The 14623-nt window shown below is 39.1% G+C and overlaps 1 protein-coding gene across 1 annotated transcript in view; it reads left to right on the top strand.

Annotated features, from left to right (window-relative positions):
- The window catches only part of PIK3C2A (phosphatidylinositol-4-phosphate 3-kinase catalytic subunit type 2 alpha), a 127733-nt gene that overhangs the window by 69369 nt on the left and 43741 nt on the right, over positions 1 to 14623 (top strand). The window contains exons 5-8 of the mRNA XM_062196424.1: positions 1179 to 1299; positions 2309 to 2420; positions 3602 to 3681; positions 3796 to 3859. Coding sequence (XP_062052408.1) covers positions 1179 to 1299; positions 2309 to 2420; positions 3602 to 3681; positions 3796 to 3859 — 377 coding nt within the window. The remainder of the gene's footprint in view (positions 1 to 1178; positions 1300 to 2308; positions 2421 to 3601; positions 3682 to 3795; positions 3860 to 14623) is intronic.

Here is a 14623-nt window from a genome sequence, read left to right on the forward strand (position 1 = left end):
TATTTTTTTTTCAGAGTTTATTGACTTTCATAATGTAAATTATTTTAATGTGATTTCAACAGTGAGCCTATATTTCTGTAGTACCTTGGCCTAAGAATTATGCCATTTTTTCCTTTAGTGGTTATGACTAGGAATGTTTCCAATACTTGGATGCTTTCTGGTTTCGCACTTTTGGAGGCCCTTTGAAAAATATAAATCTGAAACAGAGAAATGTTAGCCAACTATAACAATCATTCTTTTAGTTTTTGAGGGAAAAGTTATTGTCTTTAAACGTATCTTTAATAATTTTTGCTGGGAAATCTTATAAATCTAGGTATGCAGTAAACTAAATTAGTACTAAAATTGAAGAAAAAAGTCCTATTTTATTATTTATAATATATATCTGTTAAGAAATATAACCACATTATGTTACAAGCGACTTGTGTGTTCAAAATATAAATGTTACCATACATTTAACTATTAAATGGAGACCTTTTCTGCCCAATATTAATTTCTATAAAGTTTGAGTGCAATCACTGTCTTTTTTGAACATAGGAGGTAGAAAGTATAAAAATAGGTTGCTTTAAAAGCTTTAGTTTTTAATATGTTGTAATCTTAGTATTCAGCTTATGCTAAGAGTGTTCATTGAAGAATAGAGCATACTTGCTGAATTTTTATCCTTCATTGGAAAATTTACCTGGCAAATGTCAAACATTTAAAATGTTGATTCTTTTTCCTTATAGTTTGTTTTCAGTTTTGCTAGATACTGCTAAATGACATTCTGTTTGGAGGAGTCTGTAATAGGGAGGTAGCTTTTGTTAGCTTAGATCTGCACTATCCAACACAGTAGCTAGTGGCCACTAAAATGTGTTGACTCTAGATTGAGACTTGTGTTATAATTCCAAAATACACACTGGATTTCAGTCTTAGTTTGAAAAGGGTATAAAATATCTCTCTAATTTTTGAATATGGTAATATATTGAAATAGTATTTTTGACATGTTAAATAAAACATTAAAATTAGTTTCTCCTCTTTTCTTTTTTCAATGTGGCTATGAGAAAATTGTATATGTGGCCTACATTTGTGACTTGCAGTATATTTCTGTTGTACAGTATTATCTTAGATTAAAAGTAATACAGCTCAAAAAAGTATTCTTGGTGGTAAATGAGCATAGAAAATAATGACTAACTCTTTTACAGTGAGTTCTACTGTAGAAATTATTATAATGCAAGCCCTTTGCTGGGTACATGATGACTTGAATCAAATAGACGTTGGCAGCTACGTTCTGAAAGTTTTTGGTCAAGAGGAGGTGCTGCAGAAGTAAGTGTATTCATTTAAGTACTTAGCAACATCTTTGGAAATTTCATTTTTAATGGCTTAAATTACAAGTTTTTCAAGTTAAATTTATATTCCAGAAATACATTGAGTCCTGTTGAATTGATTCATTGGATCCATAAACTTGTATTGAGATGTTCTATGCTGAAAATATTATGTCTAGACAGTGGTGGAATATCGGAGATAAGTAAGATGTGGTATTCTTTGAGAAACTTACAGTTTTATACAGGAAGATTTTCTTTTTTTTTAAAGATTTATTTATTTATTTGAAAGACAGGGTTACAGAGAGGCAGAGGCAGAGAGAGAGGTCTTCCATCTGCTGATTCACTTCCTCAGTGGCCACAGTGGCCAGAGCTGGGCCTATCTGAAGCCGGGAGCCAAGAGCTTCTTCCGGATCTCCCATATGGGTACGGGGTCCAAGCACTTGGACCATCTTCTATAGCCCTCCTACACCACAACAGAGAGCTGGATTGGGAGTGGAGCAGCCGGGACTCAAACCAGTGCTCATATGGGATGTCAGCACTACAGGTGGTGGCTTTACCTGCACCTGCCCTGGAAGATTTTATTCCTATAAAGAGTCAATAGTTAGATCATTCTAGACTCCATTTCACTTTTATAGCATTCTTCTTTGTGTATTGTGAACTGTATGCACAACAGTCAGCTTTTATTTCTTTTTAGTTGCCTAAAATCTCATGATATGAAATTTTTTCTTAATTAGGTGAAATATTATATTTAGCTTTTAGTTTTACAGATTGTATTCTCTTAGGCTACAGGCCATGTCCTGTCCCTATTTTTATTATTTTCTTTTTTTATATTGTTTCCTCTTAACTTTGACTTCTTCATATAGAATAATTCTTCTGTTTAAATATTCATACTTGTTTAAAAAACCATCTCTGTATTTTACCATTCTCTTCAATTTCTATTTTACCCTCCACCTCTATACTTTTTAATTTGAGTAGAATAGTATTGGTGAATAATTAGTATTTCTTAACAGTAATCATTGTCTTGGGAGTCATGAACATATTCAGAACTGCCGAAAATGGGACACAGAGATTAAACTACAGCTCTTGACCTACAGTGCAATGTGCCGAAATCTGGCCCGAACAGTAAGTGTATATCCCTTTAAAATGAATTGCATTTGGTTGAATCTAAATAATTCTTCTAATTAACCAGTTTTTAATTTGTACATTTTCTAAGATTTCAGGTTAGACTGGGGTGGTAAGCTCATTGTTCTCAGTTAGAAATCTTTTCAGCAGCCTGGGTGAAGATTTTCAGTGATAGAAGCATATTGAAAATCAAAGTAGAGGAATGAAAGTTTGATTTGTTATAGTTTTATACAAGAGTGAAATGTCAAGGCCAATCAAGGAAAAATGAAGGAGAAGGAAAGATTTTGAATATTAACTATGAATTGGAGAAAGAAAAATATCCATGTCAGCCTTTACACCAAAGTGAGAAATGATTATTTTTCACAAAATGAAAACTAATTCTTTGTTTTAGAACTTTAGTACTTTCTTTTGAAGTTAAAGCAAAGTAGAATGCAGGAAATTTAGGCATTGTTTTACTGTATAAACCTTTGATGAATTTTTGGTCTCCAAAGAGAATTATTCTTCATTTGATAGTATTTTGTATGAGACATATAAGTCATTTCTACTTTTTCCTTTGTTTTTTTGGACCTTACTCCTATGTTAGGTAGAATTTATTTTAGTTGGGTGAAAACTGTTTCACAAAATTCAGTACGTTTTGGCAATCACTGGCAACTTTTGTTCTCAGTTTCTTAAGGAGTAATGTTCTTGAGTACACTTTCAAAATGTGGTATGGCAGAAGGGACTGGTGTCTTGTTTAGTAGGAAATGACGGGGGATGGCAAGAAACATTATTATATCATTAGAAAAAATAAAGGAGAAATTCAGATGATCTCTTCCCCATCTGGCCCCCACCTTTATTTGGCTGCCAGCCATCTTTAAAAGTGTTCATAGCTCTGTATTCTCTATATTTAGAACAGAAGTAGTTTTTGCTTTAAGAGCTATTTATATATCAGAAACTAGACTTAAAAGCATTTATGTTTTCCATTTCAAAACCAAAGTTTTTTCCAGAATATTAACTCACTTTTTTCTGAGTTGTTTATAAATAATGGCTAATTCTGATAGTATTTTATCTTTATTTCTGAAAAATCACTTTAGTTTCAATATTTCTTCATACATTTAATCATATTTAATTTGGTAATATAAAAGACCAAAAAGTATGTATCATTTTTTGATGAACATTTACATGTATATGTGCTTATTTAGGTAGAAGATGATGAAGCACCTGTGGATTTAAACAAACACCTATATCAAGTAGAAAAACCATATAAAGAAGTCATGACAAGGTATAGTATCTAAAGTATTAACTGCAGGTTTTTAAATTTTTTTTATTTTAGTGATTTAAGCAATCATTTTTGTATATAGTACCCTTCAACTACCTTAACTCTTCTTTATTTCAGATATCCTGTTGAAGAACTCTTAGATTCTTATCACAACCAAGTAGAACTGGCCCTTCAAATTGAAGTAAGCCTTAATTCATATTTTGGTGTAATGACTTCGTACATCTTGTTTCTTTTCTATCTTAAATTCTGGTATTGGCATTGGATTAAATATTTTGAGACATTTTAAACTATATTCTTTATGTTTGATGTCTTATTTTCTGACCCACTTACTAACCAGGATTCTCAGTGATGCTTGAGTCTACATGTTTACTCCCCTTTAGCTTTATTACTAAGAGGACTCTTCCCTTCTATTAAAAAACATTTATTGAATGCTTACTATATACTAGATGCCGAAGTAATGAAAATGAATGACCTTATCTCTGCCTGTCAGGAACTTGTGAATTAGTGATGGGGAAATTGAACAATATTTCAATGTAGTATAATAAAATTAATATAGAGGTATGTATTAGAGTTTTTGGTAAATCAAGGAGCAGTACCTTACCCAATTTAAGGGTTTAAGGAAGGCTTCTTAGAAGGAATGTTTCTTGAGTCAACTCTTAAATGTGAGAGGGAAGAAAGGTGAGAAGGGCATGCAAACAAAAGCACACAGATATGATAGTTACTAATTCGTAATCCATATTAAGGAGTTTTACTGTGTCTTCTAGATCAAGGAACCATATTCACTCCACTTTCTGTTTCTGTAAATAAAAGTTTTTACATATAAGCCCAGTTTGTTCACATATTGTCTATTGTCATTTGCATTTGTATTCCAACACTAGAAGTTGGAATCAGACCTGTATGTCATGCAAAGCCTGAACTGCTTACTACTGGCCCTTTCACAGAAAAAAAATGGCTGACCCCTGCTCTAGCCAACTGAGGTGTTTTTAGGCAATTGTTGGGGGAAAGGAGAAATGGCTTACTTGTTTAGTCCTGTGTTCTGAAGTCTGGCCATACTGTGAAAGTTGGATTTAGGACTGGTAGGATTGGTTTCAGAGATTTTCATTTGTGTGTTTGTTTATTTTAATAGCATTCCAGGTGAAAGATAATGACTATGGTGAAAATGAAAAGGAGGGAACTAATGAATAATATTAGGGAGGTAAAACTATTGAGATTTTGGTAGGTGATTGAATATAAGAAAGGAAGAAAGAGAATAGGATGACTTTGAAGTTTTTAGAATATAAGCATATTTATTTATTTAATAACTAATTATTGAAAATTTCCTCCTAATGTGGCAATGAACAAAAGAAACTATAATCCCTGCCTCCATATAATTTACATTCTAGTTGAGATAATCAGATAAACTAGCAATATGTAAAAATACACATGTATTACAAAATGTTCATGGAAAAATAATATTGAAAGGTAAGTGTATTTTGGTAGAAAAATTTCAAAGTCATGATAGGATTTTCATAATGCACAGTTTTCATGAATTTTTGAAGAGCCTCATATACATGTGATACCAGCATTTCTTTGCAGTAGAAATAAGCTTACTTTTTTTCCCCCTAAATTAGCCATTCTTTAAAAATCATTTATTTGAGGGACAGAGACAGAGATAAAGAAAGCAAGCTCTGTATTCTGGTTTACTCCCCAAAGGCCTACAATAGTTGGCTGGGCCAGGGCAAAGTCAGGAGCCTGGAGCTCAATTCAGGTCTCCCATGTGGCTGATAGGGACCCAAACACTTGAGCCATCACCTGCTGCTTTACAGTGTGCATGTTAACAAGAAGATAGAATCAGAAATGGAGCCAGAACTTGAACCCAGGTGCTCTTGTATGGGAACATGAGTGTCCTAATTGACATCTTAATCTCTAGGACAAATGCCCATCCCTAGCTTTTAATTCCATTTTCCATGAACCTTTTGAAATATCATCGTGTGTGTGTGTGTGTGTGTGTGTATAAGAGAGAGAGAGAGAGGCCAGCGCCGCGGCTCACTAGGCTAATCCTCTGCCTTGCGGCGCCGGCACACCGGGTTCTAGTCACGGTCGGGGCGCCGATCCTGTCCCGGTTGCCCCTCTTCCAGGCCAGCTCTCTGCTGTGGCCAGGGAGTGCAGTGGAGGATGGCCCAAGTGCTTGGGCCCTGCACCCCATGGGAGACCAGGAGAAGCACCTGGCTCCTGCCATCGGATCAGCGCGATGTGCAGGTCGCAGCGCCAGCTGCGGCAGCCATTGGAGGGTGAACCAATGGCAAAAGGAAGACCTTTCTCTCTCTCTCTCTCTCTCACTATCCACTCTGCCTGTCAAAAAAAAAAAAAAAGAGAGAGAGAGAGAGATGGCAATTGCTAGAGGGAAAAAAAAGGAGGATAATACTGAAATTTCAAATAAGGTATTCAGAGAAGGCCTCAGTGAAAAGATGAATTTGACTAAAGAACTAGAGAAGGAAGAAAAGGGAGAAGCAGAAGCTGTGGTTATCTCAGAAAGTAGCATTTCAGGAACAATAAACTTTACATAAAGTCTTCTAGGCCTTTGTAACTGTAGTAGAGAGAGAGAGGCAGGCAAGAGTAGAAACAAACCAACGAGGAATATATTTTGCTTGCACTGGAGAGGAGATTGCTGGTAGAAGTGATGAGAAGGGATTAAATTCTGTGATAAAATTTGAAGTTGATTCTTAGAGGACTTACCTATAGATTGGATGTGGAATGCAGAAAGAAAGAGTTTATGATAACTCCCAAGATTTTTTTGTCTGAGCAACTGGAAGTTTGAATATAAAAAACTGAAAAGGGGAGGTTTGAGGGAGATCAAGAACTCAGTTTTGGACGTTATTATTATTATTATTATTATTATTATTATTATTTAAGATCTACTTATTTATTTGAAAGTCAGAGCTACACGGAGGGGGGGGGGGGAGGTCTTCCATCCGCTGGTTCACTCCCCAGTTGGCCACAACAGCTGGAGCAGCACTGATCTGAAGCCAGGGGCCCGAGGACCTAGGCCATCCTTCACTGCTTTCCCAGGCCACAGCAAAAAGCTGGATCGGAAGTGGAGTAGCTGGGCCTCAAACTGGTGCCCATGAGAGATGCTGGCACTGCAGGCAGCGGCCTAACCTGCTACGCCACAGCACCAGCCCCTGGATGTTATATTTGAGATGACTGTTACTCATCCAAAGAAAAATGTTGAGTAGGCAGTTATTAGGTATCTAGCATTCAATGTGGGCAGTCCAGGTTGGAGATAATAAATTTGGGAATCATCAGAATATAAACCATATTTTGCAACTAGATGAGATCACCAGGTAAATCACTGCAAATGGAAAAATTCCTCCTCTTAAATAAAACAAAAAAGGTACACATTCTTGGGCAGCAGCCACACCACTTCTCTGTTTTCCTTTTGGCAGAACTCCTAAAAGTTAACTAGTTTTGCTGCTTTCATTTCCTCCTTTCCCTTTTTCTTATGATCCCACTCTAATCAGGCTTCCATTCTTAGCACTTCTCTGAACTGTATACGTTAAGGTCAGCAAAGACTTCCATGATCCTGAGTCTAGTAGTAAGTTCTTGGTCTATTTTTCTCAATCTTTCTGTAGTTTTATATATATAGGTGCTTTTTATTTTTAAAGTTGTGTTTTAATGGACAAATTAATAATTTTATTTGTTTATGGGGTACAATGTTAAATTTTGAAACATGTATGCATTTTATAGTAACAAATTAGAGTACTTAGCATGTCCATTTCCTCAAGCACTTATCATTTGTTTGTGGTGAGAATATTCAAAATCCTTTTAAAAAAAAAGATTTATTTATTCATGTGAAAATCAGAGTTAGAGAGAGAGAGATCTTCCATCTACTGGTTCACTCCCCAACTGGCTACAATAGCCAGGGCTGAGCTAGACTGAAACCAGGAGCTTTATCCGAGTCTCTCATGTGGGTGGCAGGGGCCCAAACAGATGGGCCATCTTCCACTGCTTTTCCTGAGCCATCAGCAGGGAGCTTGATTGAAAGTGGAGCAGTGGGGCTGGCGCTGTGGAGTAAAGTCGCCGCCTGCAGTGCCAGCATCCCATATGGGCACTGGTTTGAGTCCCAGCTGTTCCACTTGTGATCCAGCTCTCTACTATGGCTTGGGAAAGCAGTGGAAGATGACCCAGGTCCTTGGGTCCCTGCACCTGTGTGGGAGACCCGAAGGAAGCGCCTGGCTCCTGGCTTCGGATTGGCGCAGCTCCGGCTGTTGTGTACAGTTGGGGAGTGAACTAGTGGATAGAAGACCTCTCTCTCTGCCTCTCCTCTTTGCATAACTCTGAATTTCAAATAAATGAATAGATCTTTTAAAAAATATATAGTGGAGGGGATGGCTCTGTGGCACAGCGGGTTAACCTGAAGCGCCGGCATCCCATATGGGCGCTGGTTCTAGTCCCAGCTACTCTGCTTCCGAACCAGCTCTCTGCTGTGGCCTGGGAAAGCAGTGGAAGATGACCCAGGTCCTTGGGCCCCTGTACCCGCATGGGAGACCCGGAAGAAACTCCTGGCTTCGGATAGGCACAGCTCCAGCCATTGCGGCCAACTGGGGAGTGAACCATCAGATGGAAGACCTCTCTCTCTCTGCCTCTCCTCTGTGTAACTCTGACTTCCAAATAAATAAATAAATCTTTAAAAAAAAAGATAGTGGAGCGGCTGGGACATGAACTGGTGCACTTATTGGATGCCAGCATTATAGACAGTGGCTTTTACCCACTACGCCACAATACTGGCCCCAGAATCCCTTATTCTAGCTATTTTGAAATATATAATACATTATTATTAACTGTAATCAGCCTACTGTGCAATTGGATACTAGAACTTGCTCTTCCTATCTTTTTGTAGTTTTTAATGCAGTTGATCCTTTCTTTCTCCTTTAAACATGTACTTGGCCCCTGGGATATCATATTCCTGGTTCTCCCACTTCAATGGGTGCTCTGCCTCACTCTCACTTGTAGCTTCTTTCTTATGATTTCTTCATCTTCCTGACCAAAAAACATAAAGGGGACGGTTTTGTGGCATAGTGGGTCAAGCTGTCACTTACAGTACTGCTGGTTTGAGTCCCAGCTGCTCCACTTGTGATCCAGCTCTCTGCTATGGCTTGGGAAACCAATGGAAGTGGACCAAGTCCTTGGACCCCTGCATCCACGTGGGAGATTCAGAAGAAGATCCTGGCTCCTGGCTTCTGGCTTCAGATCTCAGCTCCAGCCATTGTGGCCATTTAGGGAATGAACTAGGGGATGGGAGATCTCTCTCTCTCTCTCTCTCCCTCTCTCTCTCTCTCTCTCTCTCTGCCTCTGCCTCTCTGTAACTCTGCATTTCAAAGAAATAAATATACCTTAAAAAAAAAAAAAAGAAAGAAATAGACACATCAATCCTTCAAAAAAAATTAACATCCACCCTCCTCCCCTGGCAGCTCAGTTCTGGGATCTGTTTTCTCTATGTTCACGTCTTAGGTCATCTTGCCATATCCCTCTGCTGATCATTCTGCTCATCTCTGGCCTTGATTTTCCCTACCCCAACTCCATACTCAAATATCTATTACTTAACAGTTTTATATGAATGTTAATTAACATTTTAAATTTAAGATGTTCAAGACTTAATTTTCTGTATTACCCTTCATATCTATTTACCCATTAGTCTTTTTTTTTTTTTAAAAGATTTTATTTTATTTTATTATTTGTTTAAAGATTTATTTATTTGAAAGGCAGAGTTACAGAGAGACAGAGACAGAGAGACAGAGACAGAGAAAGAGCGGTCTTCCGTCCTCTAGCTCACTCCCCAGATGGCCTCAGTGGCTGGAGCTGTGCCTATCTGAAGCCAGGAGCCAGGAGCTTCCTCTGGGTCTCCTATGCAGGTGCAGGGTTCCGAGGACTTGGGTCATCTTCCATTGGTTTCCCGGGCGACAGCAAAGAGCTGGATTGGAAGTGAAGCAGCTGGGGCTTGAATAGGCGCCCAGATAGGATGCTGGGACTGCAGGCTGTGGCTTTTCCTCTGCTATACCACAGAACTGGCCCAAGATTTTATTTTGTTTTGTTTTTGTTTTTGGTTTTTTTTTTTTTTTTTTGGACAGGCAGAGTGGACAGTAGAGGGAGACAGAGAGAAAGGTCTTCCTTTTTGCCGTTGGTTCACCCTCCAATGGCCGCCGCGGCCGGCACGCTGCAGCCAGCGCACCGTGCCGTTCCGATGGCAGGAGCCAGGTGCTTCTCCTGGTCTCCCATGGGGTGCAGGGCCCAAGGACCTGGGCCATCCTCCACTGCACTCCCTGGCCACAGCAGAGAGCTGGCCTGGAAGAGGGGCAACTGGGACAGGATCGGTGCCCCGACCGGGACTAGAACCCGGTGTGCCAGCGCCGCAAGGTGGAGGATTAGCCTACTGAGCCGCGGCGCCGGCCAAGATTTTATTTTTTAAGAACAATTTTGGGTCAGAATGAAACTGAGAGAAAGGTACAGAGTTATCACATATAACCCCCTATTCTATTAATTCTCCCCCATTACTTCTTAATAAATGGCAACTCTGTCCTTCTGTTTGCTCAGGACAAAACCTTGGAGTCATCCTTGGCTTCTCCAAAAAAACATCTTTGATATCCCATGTTCAGTCTAATTCCTGTCAGCTTTACCTTGAAAATACATTCAGAATGTGACTCCTTTTCATCAGTACTAGAGCTGTAGCCCTAGTCCTTACTAGTTTCCCATTGTCTACTCTTATCCTTTTTTTTTTTTGTTAAGATTTATTTTATATATTTGAAAGAGAAGAGGTAGAGACACTCACAGAGAGAGGTCTTCCATCCACTGTTTCACTTCCCAAATGGCTTCAACAGCTGGAGCTGAGCCAATCTGAAGCCAGGAGCCAGGATCATCTTCTTGGTCTCCCACGTTGGTGCAGGGGCCCAAGGACTTGGGCCATCCTCTGCTGCTTTCCCAGGAGCATTAGCAGGGAGCTGGATTGGAAGTGGAGAAGTGGAGCAGCCAGAACTTGAATTGGTGCCTGTATGGGATGCCGGTGCTGCAGCATGGAGCTTTAAATTGCTCTGCCACAGCGTGGGCCCCTACCCTTATCCTTCTATAATCTTTCTTCCACAGGCAACCAAAAATGATCTTATTTTTAAAATATGTTCCTAGGGTGGGCATTTAGCTTATCAGTTAAGATGCTCATTAAGATGCCTACATCTCAGTGCTGGCATTGTGGTGTAGAGGGTAAAGTCACTGCCTGTGGCATCCCATATGGGTGCCAGTTTGTGTTCCAGCTGCTCCACTTCTGATCCAACTCTCTGCTAAAGGCCTGGGGAAAGTAGCAGAAAATGGGCGAAGTGCTTGGGCTCCTGCCACCCATGTGGGAGACCCGGGTGAAGCCTCTGGCTTCTGGCTTTGACCTGGCCCAGTGCTGGTTAGTTTGGGCACCTGAGGAGTGAACCAGCAGATGGAAGACCTCTCTCTCTCTCTCTTTCTGTCTCTCCCTCTGTAACTCTTTCAAAATAGAAACATAAATCTTTTTTTTTTTTTTTTTAGATTTATTTATTTATTTGAAGACTTACACAGAGAGAGAAGGAGAGGCAGAGAGAGAGGGGGGGGGGGGGTCCTCCATCTGCTGTTTGACTCCACAATTGGCCACAGTGGCCAGAGCTGTGCCAATCTGAAGCCAGAGCCAGGAGCCTCCTCTAGGTCTCCCACATGGGTGCAGAGGCCCAGGGACTTGGGCCGTCTTCTACTGCTTCCCCAGGTCATAGCAGAGAGCTGGATTGGAAATGCAGCAGCTGGGACTTGAACTGGCACCCATATGGGATGCAGGCACTGTATGCAGCGGCTTTACCCTCTACGCCATAGCACTGCCCCCCACCTTTAAAGATTTAGTTATTTATTTGAACATAAATCGTAAAAGAGAGAAAAAAAATGGATGCCCACATCCTATAATACTTAACCCTGTCTCCCAACTCCAGCATTCCTGCTAGTGCAGACCCTGAAAGATAATCAGTTGATTGCTTAAGTAATTAGCTTCCATCAGATGGGAGCTTATGTTCTGTCTCCCTGACTTTCAAGTAAAAAAAAAAAGTTATTAATGCAATGCAGTGTCCTGGATTATGTCCTGGAAAAGAAAAAAATTGCTAGTGGAAAAACTGGTGAAATCTGAATAAAGTAGTAATAGTAATGTATCACTATTAAAGTTTTTGTTTTGACAAATGTAACACGCTTATGTAAGATGTTGCTTAACCTAGGTACTCTGAATATTATATTGGAATTCTGTGTACTATTTTTTAGCTATAAAATCTAAAATTTTCCTTAATAAGCCTTATTTGAAAAAAAAGAGAAAATCAAAGCTGAAAGAGTTCTTTGAAAAGAAATAAATTTGTTAACTCTACGGGTGGGCAATTAGCCTCGTAGTCAATCTGCCAGTTATGATTCTCATATTCTGAGTCAGAGTAGCTGCGTTTAATACCTGCTTCTGGTTCCCAACTCCAGCTTCCTGCTAATGCAGACTTCTGGAGGCAGCAGTGATGGCTCAAAGAATTGGGTTCGGGCTACTCATGTGGAGACCTGGAAAGTATTCTCAGCTCACATCTTGGCTGAGCCAGCATTTGGGAGTGAGCCAGTAGATGTGAGCACTCACTCTCACTCAAAGGTTATCTCTGCCTCTCAAAGAAAAGAAAAACCATAACTTCTTACTAAACATTTCAAATCATGCCATTCTTTTCCTCAAAAATCCTGTTCACCTTTTCACTTGGTAAAATCCAAAGCCCTGATTGTGGCTTCAAGGCTCTACACAGCTTGACCCAACCTCTCCCTAATATGACTTCTTACTGCTCTCTCTTTCTCTTTTTTGTGGTTGAGTTTCAGCCAAATATTGCTATCAGTGGAGATCCTTGAGCTTGTTCTGACTAATGCCCTTCCCCAGATATTTTTCTGTGCTTAAACATCATCAGAGAGCTCCTTTACTAACCATCTTACCTAAAATAGTGACTTGCTATCATATTTATCCCTCCCTTTATTTTTTGGAGTTTTATTAAGGTATAATTTATATACTCTAAAATTTATTCAATATATGCATATGTCAGTGATTTTTTTTCTTTAATAAATACATAGAATTGTGTGCTTGTCTTTACAATTCAATTTTAAGATGCATTCATCACTCCCAAAAGTTTCTTTGTACTAATTTGCAGTCAGTCCCCATTCCCAGCCACAGCAAATGACTGATCTGGTTCTTTTCTCTGCGGATTTGCCTTTTTTTGGACATTTCATGTTAAGGGAAACATACACGATATGGTTTTTTACATGTGGTTTCTTTCGCATACCATTACCATTTCTGTGGTTCTTCCATGTTGTGTGTGTGTGTGTACACTTCTGTGGTTTGTTCCTTTTTTATTGCTAAATCATTTCATTATATGGTGACACAAGGGTCATTTGGATGTAAGTTGATTATTTTTTGGTTATCATAAATCATGTTGCTATAAATATTCATGCATAAGTCTTTATGTGGATATTTAATTTTTAAATTATTTTTTAGTTTTTAAAGTTTTTAATGTAGAGGTTTTCATTGCTCTTGGCCTTTAGTTTCCTAGAGATAAGATGTAATTTGCTAAAATGAAGTTAGGTAAGGAATAGCTTTAGTATTCTAAGGGGAATGGTGAAGAGAGCTGATCAAAGGAACTAAAATGTTAAATGGCATTCTAAGGTTTTCTTAGAAGTACTCAGCTGCTTGGTAGAAGCAAGGAAGAGAAGTATCTGAGGTCAAAGAATAGTTTGCTTAGAATGAGAGTGTGAGAGACTAGAAGCAAAAAAGGTTGTGATTAGAGTAGGATTATAGTTAAGGTTCTGATAGGGTATGGTTTAGAGTTGAAGATATTGTGAATTTTCCATATAGACATTTATGTGATTGAGGCTATTTTTCCGGATATAGTGTAGACAGTCAGATAAATATCTAGAGCAATAATATGACATGAAGTAGAGAAAGTGACCCACATGTCAGTCGTAAGGTGCATCAGTTTTGGGCCAGTCAGGAAACACTACACTAGTTATTTGAATGTGGAAATTCAAAGAATCATTAGTGAAAAATGGTGAAGTAAGAGGTCTTTAAGGCAGGGGTTGGCATACTGTGGCTTGCACACCAAGTCTACCCTGCTGCCTGTTTTTGTAAATTGTACCATAGCCGTGGTTTTTTATTTATGTATTGTCTGTGTCTGTTCTCATGCCTTATTGGCAGGGTTGAAATGTAACAGATATTTAGGCCCATAAAGCCTAAAATATTTACCAATTGGCCTGTAGGACCTCTGTCCTTAATGAGTTGTACTATGAGAATTAACTGTAAAACTTGTTCTCAAACAGTACTTTATATGTTGTATGTGTGGGTGGGTGCAAACTGTTGAAGTCTTTACTTAATATAGAGTTGGTCTTCTATATATAAAGTTAATTAAAAATGAATCTTAATGAAGAATGGGATGGGAGAGGGAGTAGGAGGTGGGGTGGGAGTCGAGGTGAGAGGGTGGGCATAGGGGAAAGAACCACTGTATTCCTAAAGTTGTACCCATGAAATTTGCATTCGTTAAATAAAAACTTAAAAAAAAAAAAAACATAAGCAGTTCTCCTATAAGGGGTCCACAGTTAACATTACATAAAGGCTATCATCACCTTTCTGCTGAGAAAAATGAACAGTGAAGGAGCTCCCCGGACTTGATAAGATTTCCATCCAGTCCCAAAATGAAATTCAGCGTCTGTGAAGAGGCAGGTAAGGCTATCATAGGAACACACAGATTGTGGATAGCAAAAAATACTCGGCAGAGAACTCTAGCCAGAACTGTCAGGCAGACATCATGGCCTGAGGACACAGCCAAAACTGGTCTTTGACAGCCTCAGGGTTCTTACCCTGAATTAAAAAATCAACTGTGATGGAACAGTACAGAAGAATTGTCCTCAAGGATGT

This window comes from Lepus europaeus, chromosome 7 (assembly GCF_033115175.1).
Source record: "Lepus europaeus isolate LE1 chromosome 7, mLepTim1.pri, whole genome shotgun sequence".
In the NCBI taxonomy this organism is placed as follows: Eukaryota; Metazoa; Chordata; class Mammalia; order Lagomorpha; family Leporidae; genus Lepus; species Lepus europaeus.